Below are 15,746 nucleotides of genomic sequence, written 5' to 3'. Positions count from 1 at the left end.
CCACATGGGTGAGGTGTTCACATATCTGCGTGAAGAGGACCTGGTGGCAGTATTCAGTCCTAAACTGTGTTTGGTGGTGCTTGGAAAAAATCATTCCTCACAATACATAACAGCGAACACGTTCCGAGATGGCATGTCACTGTTCCAAATCATTTGTGTCCTAAGAAACACGGAGATTGAAAGTGAGAGAGTTTGTCATGGAAGGTGATAGAGAGAGACAGAGAGAGACAGAGAGAGTGACAGAGAGAGAAAGAGAGAGAGAAAGAGAGCAAGAGAGATGAATGAAAAGAGAAAAAGAGGAGACGAGAGAGTAGACAAGAGAGGTATATTTAGAGAGGAATAAAAGAAGGAAGGAATGAAGGAATGAATATGAAAGTGAGCACTCTATGCCCTAGTGTGTGAATCTCCTTCCCCTAGGAAGACATACACTGATGGATGTGATGGATGAGTCCAAGTTTTATGAAGTCATTCAAGCTTTCCTACCCTTTGATATTAACACTCCAATTAGTCTACCTTTTAACATAGGGCTGCCTTTTATGAATTTGTAGGGACATTAATCAGCACACAACACCAAAGAGAAGATTTTGAGTACAGTGTATATATTTTGGGGGTCAAGGAGAAAAAGAAGATCATATGAGAAATGGTAACTGTCTCGTATCTACTGCCTACACCCAGTACACGTTAAAGAGGCAAAGTCACTTCTAATTTATTGCCACAGTGAGAACATGAGGGAAGACAAACATGGGAACAGAGAAGGGACATCACTGGTGCAGCTGCGATGTAGGAGAGGAGAGAGAATCTATTAAGTCAAACAGGAAGTGTGTAGGTTTTCCATCCTTCCATTGCTTCTTGTCTGATATTCAGGACTCTGTGAGTCTTGTGAGCCTCTTAGAGTCCAGGCCCGTGTTCCCTGCATCAATGAAGTGCCCTCACTGTGTCCCTCACACACCTAAACACCTGTTTTTCCACTGTAGTCACAGAGCTCAGCTGTGGGAAGATGTGTTGCGTGGATGACTAACTCGTGGAGTATCAACTCATCAGGGATGGGTTGTATTCAAAGTTCCCCCTCTGTAGGCATGTCCTATAAAGTGCAGCTCCTACCCTGAATTATGGAAGATACAACTGATGGCAGATCATCTAGCACTTTTGACGGAGTCCCCAGAGAATGCACAACAGAAGGACAGGGTGTAGGAGGGCTTCACCAGGCCAGGATCTGATAACTACATCTGCACTTCAGAGAGGGCTTCTGGGGACAGAGAGCCCCAGTCAGTAGTGAGTTCACATGCATGTTCCCCATGTCATCGAGCCTGAATCCCTGAGGCTTTCATATTTACAAGCCAGCAGCAGGAAACAAGGACACTCAAGTGTGTCAAGTTCCTATGGATGCCGTCGAAACTCTCCCAGAAAATTCCCAAAGTGTAAAAGAGTCGGAACCGAAATTTTTGGGCAGCTTCTCTGCTGATGTATTTGGCTATTTGAAGGGGTGATGTACCCCGCATATGAGTACACAGGAAGGAGTGCACTGTTTCCTGTTACCTGTCTCCTTTGGGAAGAGGCTGGTGGCTGCTCTTTGGAGAGCTCAGCCCTATCTCTCCTTCCAGCTGTACCATAGCCATGGTCGTGATCTGCTAGGAAGGAAGTGCACTTAAGGACATGAGCATACAGCCCGACAGGCACAAAACAAAACCATATACACATTGTAATACAGAGAAACACAATCAAATGTATACCCACATACAAACACATACACGTTTTAAACAGTTGGGCAGAGTGAAGGGGTCATAACTCCTAGGTTAATTTTCTGTAGTTGAAATCTAGGGCTGGAAATATGTCTCAAGTATATGGCATAAAATCCTCATGACCATGAGACCCTGAGTTGTGTCCCCAGTACCACTGAAAAAGGTGCAACTCATTCTGCACAGCTTTGTGTATTTCATTGACTGTCCTTTAACCATTGGTTGTTTATTGATTCGTTTGGGTTTTTTTTAATAAAGACATATTAGTAAGAGTGAAAATAGATTTAAGTTTCTTCTAGTGGTTAGAGTTGGTAAAGAGAAGTCACACAAGTTTTGATGTGAGACATTATGTTACGTGAGGTTTATGGATGAAGATGAGTGGATTGGGTGATGTCTCCAATCACAGGAGTCAGGTGAAGCTACATAAAAGTTTTGGGGAGTCACCATTCTCACTTACCTTTCCACAGGCAACCAGGAATCTGCATCCTGTGTGAAACTGTGTGTCTACAATTTGTCAGGTTGAAATCATGCTGGCAGACACAATGAAGCCACATGAATTCATATTCAGTACTTTTTCCAGTTTGTTTTCAAAAACATGGCTCAGACTGGAGTAGAGTGGGAGGAGTATGGGGATATGTCTGTGTAGGTTCTAAGTGGAATATTATTTTGTCTGACCTAGGCATGGTGGGGCACGGCTGAAACCCCAGCTCTTTGGAGTTTGAGGCAGATCGATTGGAAGTAGAGACCTTCGTGGGCTACCAAGAGACAGCAAGAAAACCTTGGGGGACAGAGTTAGACCTTTGGTAAGAAACCCACTACAACAGCATTAAAAGCCCCAGTTATCATAAGTAACTCAGTTATGGAGTCATTTTGTAAAGTAGACAAAGTCCTGAGTTCCATCACAATGTGTAAAACAAGAAATGAAATGGTTTATTGAAACTAAGATAGCATTTCACAGGCCACAAAGAATTCACACTAAGCCTTACATACTTTGCTTTTTGCTTTTCTTTGCTCAGTTGTAGAAGTTATGGTTTGGATTGCACATTATTGTCAAATGTCTTTTCAACTGTACTCGTGACATTTCTGAAACATGTATCAAAGGTCTTGAAGGATAGGGCTTGGGTTATGGCTAAAGGAAGAGAAATAAATGCTGTGGAACTGACCAAAGTTAACTACAACCCAGCAGGATACTTCAACTTAGAAATTCAGTATAAACTACATAACTGTAAAATAGATAATGCATGTGGTAGGGTGTAAGTGTGGGACAAGGTATGGTAAAGGAGGGGATTCAAGCAAGAGAATGTGGTCCGTGGAATTAAAAAGCATTAGGAACGATAAGAAGGAAACATGCTGCAATTGCCCCAAGTTGACTAGGAAGGAGTTGAGCTAGACAAAACCTGGGGTAATGTAAGAGGCAAAATGAAAACATGCATGGAACTGTCAAAATGAATACCCTGTGTCCAAGGAATGTATCCTAATTTAAACATAAACCAACAAACAAATAAATCAATCAATAAGTAAGTAAATAAATGGTTTGGGGGGAAATTGAAATCGTCATATGCGTGCTGAAGATTCCTGTCTAGAATATTTCCGTTGGGAATCTTGTAGTCCTCTTGCCAAGAAAGCAAAAGTTCTCAGTCCAGTAGCCTCAAAAACACGAAAGAGAGCAAATATTCAGGTATTTCTTTGCGTTGGTGTTTTCCCTGTTCAGATTCAGAACTGTTCATTTTGTGCTTTTTTTTTTCTATTTTTGTTTTGTCTTACTAAATCCATATGAGTAGAGAAGGGAGGTAGACACCCATGCCTTGAAATGATAGAACTGCCACAACACCACATTACCATTTGCAGCTGAAAGATTAGGAGATTGACGATGTTTCCCTTAGGTGGGATGCGTAATGGTGATCATGTGACACTGCTGGGCCTCTTCAAAGTCCCTGGGGAGATGACTTTGCCCACGTGAATTTTCTCCAGTATCCTGGAAGGAAATGCAAATAAGAGTTGCTTTCTTTTCAATGCTATGGTGGAACTCCAGATGTCCAAGAAGAAAGGAAAACGTTCTAACTAATCTACATGTACTGTCTTGTGGGTGTTTTTTCCAGTGATTTTGTGGGGGGTTATTTCTTTTAGAGACAGTCTACCTATGCCATTACAAGTTTCTCTGAAGTCTTTAATGCAATCATCCTAATCCTATCAGATAGAATCTCATAATCTCTGAGATGGAAAGTTTGTGTGACAAGTTTCTTCACAGGTTTACTTGGACCAATTTAAAAGTACTTCCCATCTTGAAGAATTTATGTTCATTAAATACGGAGATAGAGAAACAACTAAGTGAAAAGAACCCCTTAACAATGGGTTCAGAAATATCTCAGAAACTCATAAAAGCTTGTCTATATGTGTTTGATGGTTTGGGGTTTGAAGTCAAGGCCTTGAGCTGAATATGCAGAGGCTTGGCCATGTGCCCAGCCTTAGAATTTCTTTCTTTCTCATATCATTCATAGTATTTTTTACTAGTGCCCATTAATTGTACAATATGAGTGGTTTCATTATGATATCTGCATACATGCATATAATGTACTTTGCTTCCTCTGTCTCACTTTACACAACCCAACTAAAATCTGCTTCAAATTTTGACTGCTTTTTGAAAAATAACTCTTTCTGTGTTTCAATAAGACTTTTTCTTTTGTGTATTCAATAGTCAAAAAGTATTGTACATTTTCTCTTTGATGGTATTGGGGCTTTATATCAAGACCTTTTCATTTTTCTGCAGCTGCTTCACAATATTCCCAGACTTAGATTTCCCATAATTAACACAAACCTATATGAGTATGGCAATGTCACAGTTCCACCAGCTTATTTAATGGTTTATTTCGTCTTTGCATTTTTTCCTTTCTTTATTGTACTATTTTTGTTTACTGTGTGGCATTGGGTTTGCCAACTCTATGGGCTTCCTTTGTAAATTCCATAATTTGCCCCATACTCTTTCCAGTAGAAGGAAATGCAACTGATTGGTTTTTCTCATTGTGATCTGGGCGTGAGGTCCGTAAACCATTGTGTCTCCCCTTGATCGTGTTTGTTGATATAGAAATTGGGGAAGGGACAACCTTGAAGTCTCAGGGATAAGGAAAGACCAAGCCCTTTAAAGCAGATGACATTGAGTTCTGGAAGGTGATTGGTGGAACTTGTGTGAACTGATGGGGCGTGGCAAATGGGGATAGAAAAAGGCCAAGCGCTCCAAAGGTCAGTCATTGGAGACTTCCTCAGAGGGAAAAAGGACTCCTCAGTTACTGGAAGTTCCAGCTAGAAAAATTGGGGATTCTTGCTCCTGCAGAAATGGAGGCTGCTCAACACCACTGGAGAGGTAAGTCTGAGTCTTATGTGTTTCCAAAACAGATTCTCTACTTTCAATTGTCCTGTTGCTAAAAGTCCTTTGGTGTGTTTTTGACCTTTAGCCCAGGGGGTGCCCTCTTGGGAAGATGCAGATGTTAATAAGCATGAGAGTGTGTTGGCAACAGACAAAGCTCCCAAGGAGAAATTCTGTGTGACTAGGAAGCAACCTTATGTGGTTGGTGCTGGGCTGCAGAACCTGGGGAACACCTGCTACATGAATGCCACACTGCAGTGTCTGACATACACAGCCCCTCTTGCCAACTATATGCTGTCCCAGGAGCACTCCCAGACCTGTTGTCCACTGAACACCTGCATGATTTGTATTTTGCAAGCTCACATGATAAGAGCTCTCCAGCACTCTGGGAAGGTGATCCAGCCTTTGAGGGCCCTGGTGACTGGTTTCCATAAATATAAGCAGGAAGATGCCCATGAGTTTCTGATGTTCGTTTTGGGTGCAATGCAGAATTCATGCCTGCCTGGGCACAAGGATTTGGATCCTCAGGCTGAGAACACCAGCCTAGTCTGTCAGCTCTTTGGAGGATACTGGAGGTCTCAAATCAAGTGCCTCCGGTGCCATGGCATTTCTGATACCTTTGACCCCTATCTGGATATAAGTCTGGATATCAAGGCAGCTCAGAGTGTCCAGGAAGCATTAAAATGTTTAGTAAAGCCTGAAAATCTGGATGGGGAAGAGGCCTATGATTGTGCTACTTGTTTAAGTAGAGTGCCTGCTACCAAGACACTGACTTTGAAAACGGTCCCCAAGGTTCTTATCCTTGTGTTGAAAAGGTTCTGTGATTTCACGGGTGTTAAAATCGGCAGGGTCGTGCAATACCCAGAGTGTATTGATATGCAACCGTATATGTCTCACCAGAACACAGAACCACTTGTGTATGTCCTGTATGCTGTACTGGTCCATGCTGGGTTGAGCTGCCACAGCGGGCACTACTTGTGTTACATAAAAGCTGGCAACGGACACTGGTATGAAATGGATGATGCCAAGGTAACTCCCTGTGGCATTACATCTGTGCTGAATAGGCAAGCTTATGTCCTCTTTTATGTTCAGAAGAGTGAGCTCAATGGACACAGTATTGGTTTCTCTCATTGTGAGGAACAAAGTCTCCTGGAGGTGGCAGACCAGGACATGGGAGCGCAACAAAGAGAGCTTCACAGACCGTCCAACATGCAAGTTGGAGAACCCTGCGGGCACAAGGAAGATTCAGCAACAAAAGAAATCACCTTAGACCAGTGGAAAATCCTCCAACAACAAAACCGGCCAAAGTCTGAATTCAACATCCGGAAAATAGAAGGCACCCTGCCTTCCAATGGAATCATGATTCACCCATCAAAGTACAGGGTGGGCATGAGAAAAAATCACACTGAAAAGGAAATTTACCTGCCTGCCCAGTGTTCCAAGGACACTGGCCACCTTCCTTGTGTGGGAGTGTGCCCCAGAGCTAACAAGAGGAAGAACAAGCAGCGCAAGAAGTCTCTCCTTGTATTCTCATGATTTCACTTCATGAACTGCTCTCCTTCAGGGGAAGAGACAACTGAACAGGGTCAGAGTGCTCCAGAGAGGGCAAGTGGGATTTGAGAGCATGATCTCTGTAAATGAGAAGCATTTATGTAAAGATCATGTGAAAACACATTACCAATTGTTTCAGAAAATAGACCTTTTGTTTTGATGTCTCGGGTTTCTTTTTCAATATCCTGTGCTGTGTAATTTTCTGTAGAGAATAGGCCCTGAGAAACGGCCCATTTTTAGTATATGTCTTTGAATGCTATAAAATTGTCAAAAGATAATGGTCAGTGAGAGCGTTGCATTGGATGAGTTCACTCAACATAAATCGATTAAAGTTTAAGAAGCTGATAGGAGTGCAGCAGATTTACATAAAAGGTATTTGGGTTCAGAAAACTTACTAATTTGTAGGATGCTTTCATTTTTTGTATTGCAGTTTTAAGTTCTTCCTTTTCTTTTTGTCTCACCAAATAAAGATTACAAAAAGATAATCCTTCCTGTGTACTTGCCTAAATACTGAGACCCATGTGCACACCCACTCTGCTTTGCCAACATGAGATGCTGACAGCAACATCTGGATATCCACTGAGCAGTTGCAGGTGAGCTGAGAGAAGTGCCCTGTGGTCAGCATTTGCCAGGGACACACAGGATGCAGTGCTGCCTGCAGTGATCCTGTGTGGACTGCAATCATATGTATGAAGGATCACAGGCACTGACGGGTGTGAGGGAAATGCTCTGGCTTATCCATGCAGTGATGTACACAGGAAATGTGTTTTTGCCAATGAATCTTGGTTTCTGCATTGATGGGCATCTTTTGTCTCATAAGAAGAAGATGAGTGCAAAGAGCAGCTAATGAACAAAAGGAGTTATGACTATATACTCAGTGAGATGTAGAGCACTTTGGAACCAGTGGAACAAGTGTATGGAACTCAGGGAGGGAGGGAACAGAAAAGACAATGAAAGACCATCAGCAAAGTTGCGTAGCATAACATGGCAAGGTGGAGGAAAGTAGAATGTGTCCTGACAGCTGTTCAAAAGAGGGTCGTGGGAGGTACAGGGGGAAGGGATAATAAGGGAAAGGGATGAACAGACAAAAGTAAGGCACTCCCACAGAGGGAATACCGGGAGTTACCACTTTGAACATAAACACGAATATTAATTTTATACAATAGGAAAGTAATTGGGTAGCAGGTGTTTTGGGCTGCTTCGCTAGTTGGAGGTGTGAAGGCATCCTAGGAGATTAAGGGGACCATATATGGTACATGGGCTTCATATTTATATATGATGCAGAAGTAAAAAAAAGTCCTTCAATTGCTTCCAGTGTCCTGGGGAGAATCCTGATGAGTAGCTAATATGGGTGCCGTGTAAATTGTGCCCAGTATGAAATTAATAGGAATCGTTAGTAGGAATCGCCTCCTGGACAATGTATATATCTTACTACAATATTTATAAAAATTATTTCGTTGAATCTCTTTATGTGCATGGATTTGGGGGAATAATGAGTGGAAGGGAGAACAGCTTTGACTCATGAATCTTAGGGGATCAGGACAGATTTACACTAAATTCAGGGATAGAAAACAGAAGTTTCTCTAGGGTGATGTTAGAAGAGATAGTGTTGATAACGCAGAGTTGGTGGGAAGGGGCGCTCCATCCAACTGGGGTCGTTATCACCACAACCTTTCACAACCCATGCAAATACATGGCCAGCAAGAATGTTAAGGGTATTGATCTCCATGTTTCTCTTCTGACCTGCTTTATGGGCAGTGTTACACCCTGTTTTTTGTGCATGAGGAATGAAGAAAAAGGGCAAACCTGACCATCAAAGACAAGAGTTTGCATGTGGATGACAAGTTCATTAACACAGGATGCCAAAGGAGCTCAGCCACAGTGTGAGGTAAGGCTACCCACATGGGTGAGGTGTTCACATATCTGCGTGAAGAGGACCTGGTGGCAGTATTCAGTCCTAAACTGTGTTTGGTGGTGCTTGGAAAAAATCATTCCTCACAATACGTAACAGCGAACACGTTCCGAGATGGCATGTCACTGTTCCAAATCATTTGTGTCCTAAGAAACACGGAGATTGAAAGTGAGAGAGTTTGTCATGGAAGGTGATAGAGAGAGACAGAGAGAGACAGAGAGAGTGACAGAGAGAGAAAGAGAGAGAGAAAGAGAGCAAGAGAGATGAATGAGAAGAGAAAAAGAGGAGACGAGAGAGTAGACAAGAGAGGTATATTTAGAGAGGAATAAAAGAAGGAAGGAATGAAGGAATGAATATGAAAGTGAGCACTCTATGCCCTAGTGTGTGAATCTCCTTCCCCTAGGAAGACATACACTGATGGATGTGATGGATGAGTCCAAGTTTTATGAAGTCATTCAAGCTTTCCTACCCTTTGATATTAACACTCCAATTAGTCTACCTTTTAACATAGGGCTGCCTTTTATGAATTTGTAGGGACATTAATCAGCACACAACACCAAAGAGAAGATTTTGAGTACAGTGTATATATTTTGGGGGTCAAGGAGAAAAAGAAGATCATATGAGAAATGGTAACTGTCTCGTATCTACTGCCTACACCCAGTACACGTTAAAGAGGCAAAGTCACTTCTAATTTATTGCCACAGTGAGAACATGAGGGAAGACAAACATGGGAACAGAGAAGGGACATCACTGGTGCAGCTGCGATGTAGGAGAGGAGAGAGAATCTATTAAGTCAAACAGGAAGTGTGTAGGTTTTCCATCCTTCCATTGCTTCTTGTCTGATATTCAGGACTCTGTGAGTCTTGTGAGCCTCTTAGAGTCCAGGCCCGTGTTCCCTGCATCAATGAAGTGCCCTCACTGTGTCCCTCACACACCTAAACACCTGTTTTTCCACTGTAGTCACAGAGCTCAGCTGTGGGAAGATGTGTTGCGTGGATGACTAACTCGTGGAGTATCAACTCGTCAGGGATGGGTTGTATTCAAAGTTCCCCCTCTATAGGCATGTCCTATAAAGTGCAGCTCCTACCCTGAATTATGGAAGATACAACTGATGGCAGATCATCTAGCACTTTTGACGGAGTCCCCAGAGAATGCACAACAGAAGGACAGGGTGTAGGAGGGCTTCACCAGGCCAGGATCTGATAACTACATCTGCACTTCAGAGAGGGCTTCTGGGGACAGAGAGCCCCAGTCAGTAGTGAGTTCACATGCATGTTTCCCATGTCATCGAGCCTGAATCCCTGAGGCTTTCATATTTACAAGCCAGCAGCAGGAAACAAGGACACTCAAGTGTGTCAAGTTCCTATGGATGCCATCGAGACTCTCCCAGAAAATTCCCAAAGTGTAAAAGAGTCGGAACCGAAATTTTTGGGCAGCTTCTCTGCTGATGTATTTGGCTATTTGAAGGGGTGATGTACCCCGCATATGAGTACACAGGAAGGAGTGCACTGTTTCCTGTTACCTGTCTCCTTTGGGAAGAGGCTGGTGGCTGCTCTTTGGAGAGCTCAGCCCTATCTCTCCTTCCAGCTGTACCATAGCCATGGTCGTGATCTGCTAGGAAGGAAGTGCACTTAAGGACATGAGCATACAGCCCGACAGGCACAAAACAAAACCATATACACAGTGTAATACAGAGAAACACAATCAAATGTATACCCACATACAAACACATACACGTTTTAAACAGTTGGGCAGAGTGAAGGGGTCATAACTCCTAGGTTAATTTTCTGTAGTTGAAATCTAGGGCTGGAAATATGTCTCAAGTATATGGCATAAAATCCTCATGACCATGAGACCCTGAGTTGTGTCCCCAGTACCACTGAAAAAGGTGCAACTCATTCTACACAGCTTTGTGTATTTCATTGACCGTCCTTTAACCATTAGTTGTTTATTGATTCGTTTGGGTTTTTTTTTTAATAAAGACATATTAGTAAGAGTGAAAATAGATTTAAGTTTCTTCTAGTGGTTAGAGTTGGTAAAGAGAAGTCACACAAGTTTTGATGTGAGACATTATGTTACGTGAGGTTTATGGATGAAGATGAGTGGATTGGGTGATGTCTCCAATCACAGGAGTCAGGTGAAGCTACATAAAAGTTTTGGGGAGTCACCATTCTCACTTACCTTTCCACAGGCAACCAGGAATCTGCATCCTGTGTGAAACTGTGTGTCTACAATTTGTCAGGTTGAAATCATGCTGGCAGACACAATGAAGCCACATGAATTCATATTCAGTACTTTTTCCAGTTTGTTTTCAAAAACATGGCTCAGACTGGAGTAGAGTGGGAGGAGTATGGGGATATGTATGTGTAGGTTCTAAGTGGAATATTATTTTGTCTGACCTAGGCATGGTGGGGCACGGCTGAAACCCCAGCTCTTTGGAGTTTGAGGCAGATCGATTGGAAGTAGAGACCTTCGTGGGCTACCAAGAGACAGCAAGAAAACCTTGGGGGACAGAGTTAGACCTTTGGTAAGAAACCCACTACAACAGCATTAAAAGCCCCAGTTATCATAAGTAACTCAGTTATGGAGTCATTTTGTAAAGTAGACAAACTCCTGAGTTCCATCACAATGTGTAAAACAAGAAATGAAATGGTTTATTGAAACTAAGATAGCATTTCACAGGCCACAAAGAATTCACACTAAGCCTTACATACTTTGCTTTTTGCTTTGCTTTGCTCAGTTGTAGAAGTTATGGTTTGGATTGCACATTATTGTCAAATGACTTTTCAACTGTACTTGTGACATTTCTGAAACATGTATCAAAGGTCTTGAAGGATAGGGCTTGGGTTATGGCTAAAGGAAGAGAAATAAATGCTGTGGAACTGACCAAAGTTAACTACAACCCAGCAGGATACTTCAACTTAGAAATTCAGTATAAACTACATAACTGTAAAATAGATAATGCATGTGGTAGGGTGTAAGTGTGGGACAAGGTATGGTAAAGGAGGGGATTCAAGCAAGAGAATGTGGTCCGTGGAATTAAAAAGCATTAGGAACGATAAGAAGGAAACATGCTGCAATTGCCCCAAGTTGACTAGGAAGGAGTTGAGCTAGACAAAACCTGGGGTAATGTAAGAGGCAAAATGAAAACATGCATGGAACTGTCAAAATGAATACCCTGTGTCCAAGGAATGTATCCTAATTTAAACATAAACCAACAAACAAATAAATCAATCAATAAGTAAGTAAATAAATGGTTTGGGGGGAAATTGAAATCGTCATATGCGTGCTGAAGATTCCTGTGTAGAATATTTCCGTTGGGAATCTTGTAGTCCTCTTGCCAAGAAAGCAAAAGTTCTCAGTCCAGTAGCCTCAAAAACACGAAAGAGAGCAAATATTCAGGTATTTCTTTGCGTTGGTGTTTTCCCTGTTCAGATTCAGAACTGTTCATTTTGTGCTTTTTTTTTTCTATTTTTGTTTTGTCTTACTAAATCCATATGAGTAGAGAAGGGAGGTAGACACCCATGCCTTGAAATGATAGAACTGCCACAACACCACATTACCATTTGCAGCTGAAAGATTAGGAGATTGACGATGTTTCCCTTAGGTGGGATGCGTAATGGTGATCATGTGACACTGCTGGGCCTCTTCAAAGTCCCTGGGGAGATGACTTTGCCCACGTGAATTTTCTCCAGTATCCTGGAAGGAAATGCAAATAAGAGTTGCTTTCTTTTCAATGCTATGGTGGAACTCCAGATGTCCAAGAAGAAAGGAAAACGTTCTAACTAATCTACATGTACTGTCTTGTGGGTGTTTTTTCCAGTGATTTTGTGGGGGGTTATTTCTTTTAGAGACAGTCTACCTATGCCATTACAAGTTTCTCTGAAGTCTTTAATGCAATCATCCTAATCCTATCAGATAGAATCTCATAATCTCTGAGATGGAAAGTTTGTGTGACAAGTTTCTTCACAGGTTTACTTGGACCAATTTAAAAGTACTTCCCATCTTGAAGAATTTATGTTCATTAAATACGGAGATAGAGAAACAACTAAGTGAAAAGAACCCCTTAACAATGGGTTCAGAAATATCTCAGAAACTCATAAAAGCTTGTCTATATGTGTTTGATGGTTTGGGGTTTGAAGTCAAGGCCTTGAGCTGAATATGCAGAGGCTTGGCCATGTGCCCAGCCTTAGAATTTCTTTCTTTCTCATATCATTCATAGTATTTTTTACTAGTGCCCATTAATTGTACAATATGAGTGGTTTCATTATGATATCTGCATACATGCATATAATGTACTTTGCTTCCTCTGTCTCACTTTACACAACCCAACTAAAATCTGCTTCAAATTTTGACTGCTTTTTGAAAAATAACTCTTTCTGTGTTTCAATAAGACTTTTTCTTTTGTGTATTCAATAGTCAAAAAGTATTGTACATTTTCTCTTTGATGGTATTGGGGCTTTATATCAAGACCTTTTCATTTTTCTGCAGCTGCTTCACAATATTCCCAGACTTAGATTTCCCATAATTAACACAAACCTATATGAGTATGGCAATGTCACAGTTCCACCAGCTTATTTAATGGTTTATTTCGTCTTTGCATTTTTTCCTTTCTTTATTGTACTATTTTTGTTTACTGTGTGGCATTGGGTTTGCCAACTCTATGGGCTTCCTTTGTAAATTCCATAATTTGCCCCATACTCTTTCCAGTAGAAGGAAATGCAACTGATTGGTTTTTCTCATTGTGATCTGGGCGTGAGGTCCGTAAACCATTGTGTCTCCCCTTGATCGTGTTTGTTGATATAGAAATTGGGGAAGGGACAACCTTGAAGTCTCAGGGATAAGGAAAGACCAAGCCCTTTAAAGCAGATGACATTGAGTTCTGGAAGGTGATTGGTGGAACTTGTGTGAACTGATGGGGCGTGGCAAATGGGGATAGAAAAAGGCCAAGCGCTCCAAAGGTCAGTCATTGGAGACTTCCTCAGAGGGAAAAAGGACTCCTCAGTTACTGGAAGTTCCAGCTAGAAAAATTGGGGATTCTTGCTCCTGCAGAAATGGAGGCTGCTCAACACCACTGGAGAGGTAAGTCTGAGTCTTATGTGTTTCCAAAACAGATTCTCTACTTTCAATTGTCCTGTTGCTAAAAGTCCTTTGGTGTGTTTTTGACCTTTAGCCCAGGGGGTGCCCTCTTGGGAAGATGCAGATGTTAATAAGCATGAGAGTGTGTTGGCAACAGACAAAGCTCCCAAGGAGAAATTCTGTGTGACTAGGAAGCAACCTTATGTGGTTGGTGCTGGGCTGCAGAACCTGGGGAACACCTGCTACATGAATGCCACACTGCAGTGTCTGACATACACAGCCCCTCTTGCCAACTATATGCTGTCCCAGGAGCACTCCCAGACCTGTTGTCCACTGAACACCTGCATGATTTGTATTTTGCAAGCTCACATGATAAGAGCTCTCCAGCACTCTGGGAAGGTGATCCAGCCTTTGAGGGCCCTGGTGACTGGTTTCCATAAATATAAGCAGGAAGATGCCCATGAGTTTCTGATGTTCGTTTTGGGTGCAATGCAGAATTCATGCCTGCCTGGGCACAAGGATTTGGATCCTCAGGCTGAGAACACCAGCCTAGTCTGTCAGCTCTTTGGAGGATACTGGAGGTCTCAAATCAAGTGCCTCCGGTGCCATGGCATTTCTGATACCTTTGACCCCTATCTGGATATAAGTCTGGATATCAAGGCAGCTCAGAGTGTCCAGGAAGCATTAAAATGTTTAGTAAAGCCTGAAAATCTGGATGGGGAAGAGGCCTATGATTGTGCTACTTGTTTAAGTAGAGTGCCTGCTACCAAGACACTGACTTTGAAAACGGTCCCCAAGGTTCTTATCCTTGTGTTGAAAAGGTTCTGTGATTTCACGGGTGTTAAAATCGGCAGGGTCGTGCAATACCCAGAGTGTATTGATATGCAACCGTATATGTCTCACCAGAACACAGAACCACTTGTGTATGTCCTGTATGCTGTACTGGTCCATGCTGGGTTGAGCTGCCACAGCGGGCACTACTTGTGTTACATAAAAGCTGGCAACGGACACTGGTATGAAATGGATGATGCCAAGGTAACTCCCTGTGGCATTACATCTGTGCTGAATAGGCAAGCTTATGTCCTCTTTTATGTTCAGAAGAGTGAGCTCAATGGACACAGTATTGGTTTCTCTCATTGTGAGGAACAAAGTCTCCTGGAGGTGGCAGACCAGGACATGGGAGCGCAACAAAGAGAGCTTCACAGACCGTCCAACATGCAAGTTGGAGAACCCTGCGGGCACAAGGAAGATTCAGCAACAAAAGAAATCACCTTAGACCAGTGGAAAATCCTCCAACAACAAAACCGGCCAAAGTCTGAATTCAACATCCGGAAAATAGAAGGCACCCTGCCTTCCAATGGAATCATGATTCACCCATCAAAGTACAGGGTGGGCATGAGAAAAAATCACACTGAAAAGGAAATTTACCTGCCTGCCCAGTGTTCCAAGGACACTGGCCACCTTCCTTGTGTGGGAGTGTGCCCCAGAGCTAACAAGAGGAAGAACAAGCAGCGCAAGAAGTCTCTCCTTGTATTCTCATGATTTCACTTCATGAACTGCTCTCCTTCAGGGGAAGAGACAACTGAACAGGGTCAGAGTGCTCCAGAGAGGGCAAGTGGGATTTGAGAGCATGATCTCTGTAAATGAGAAGCATTTATGTAAAGATCATGTGAAAACACATTACCAATTGTTTCAGAAAATAGACCTTTTGTTTTGATGTCTCGGGTTTCTTTTTCAATATCCTGTGCTGTGTAATTTTCTGTAGAGAATAGGCCCTGAGAAACGGCCCATTTTTAGTATATGTCTTTGAATGCTATAAAATTGTCAAAAGATAATGGTCAGTGAGAGCCTTGCATTGGATGAGTTCACTCAACATAAATCGATTAAAGTTTAAGAAGCTGATAGGAGTGCAGCAGATTTACATAAAAGGTATTTGGGTTCAGAAAACTTACTAATTTGTAGGATGCTTTCATTTTTTGTATTGCAGTTTTAAGTTCTTCCTTTTCTTTTTGTCTCACCAAATAAAGATTACAAAAAGATAATCCTTCCTGTGTACTTGCCTAAATACTGAGACCCATGTGCACACCCACTCTGCTTTGCCAACATG

General features: G+C 42.2%; 2 protein-coding genes across 2 annotated transcripts; both read left to right on the top strand.

Annotated features, from left to right (window-relative positions):
- Window positions 1-4: 4 nt before the first annotated feature.
- On the top strand, window positions 5-6,633 carry LOC109680250 (ubiquitin carboxyl-terminal hydrolase 17-like protein 6). Its single transcript, XM_074042869.1, has 2 exons — window positions 5-182; window positions 5,186-6,633. Exons 1-2 carry the CDS (start codon window positions 5-7, stop codon window positions 6,631-6,633), a joined length of 1,626 nt encoding a protein of 541 aa, XP_073898970.1.
- A 1,917-nt stretch (window positions 6,634-8,550) lies between these two features.
- Window positions 8,551-15,181, top strand: LOC109680249 (ubiquitin carboxyl-terminal hydrolase 17-like protein 6). The gene is made up of 2 exons (XM_074042868.1): window positions 8,551-8,728; window positions 13,734-15,181. The coding sequence occupies exons 1-2, from the start codon at window positions 8,551-8,553 to the stop codon at window positions 15,179-15,181; spliced, it is 1,626 nt and encodes a 541-aa protein (XP_073898969.1).
- Window positions 15,182-15,746: the final 565 nt, after the last annotated feature.

The sequence above is a fragment of the Castor canadensis genome, chromosome 10, assembly GCF_047511655.1.
Source record: "Castor canadensis chromosome 10, mCasCan1.hap1v2, whole genome shotgun sequence".
Lineage (NCBI taxonomy): Eukaryota > Metazoa > Chordata > Mammalia > Rodentia > Castoridae > Castor > Castor canadensis.
Note: the sequence above shows the minus strand (reverse complement) of the source record. Positions and strands in the feature narration are given on the sequence as shown.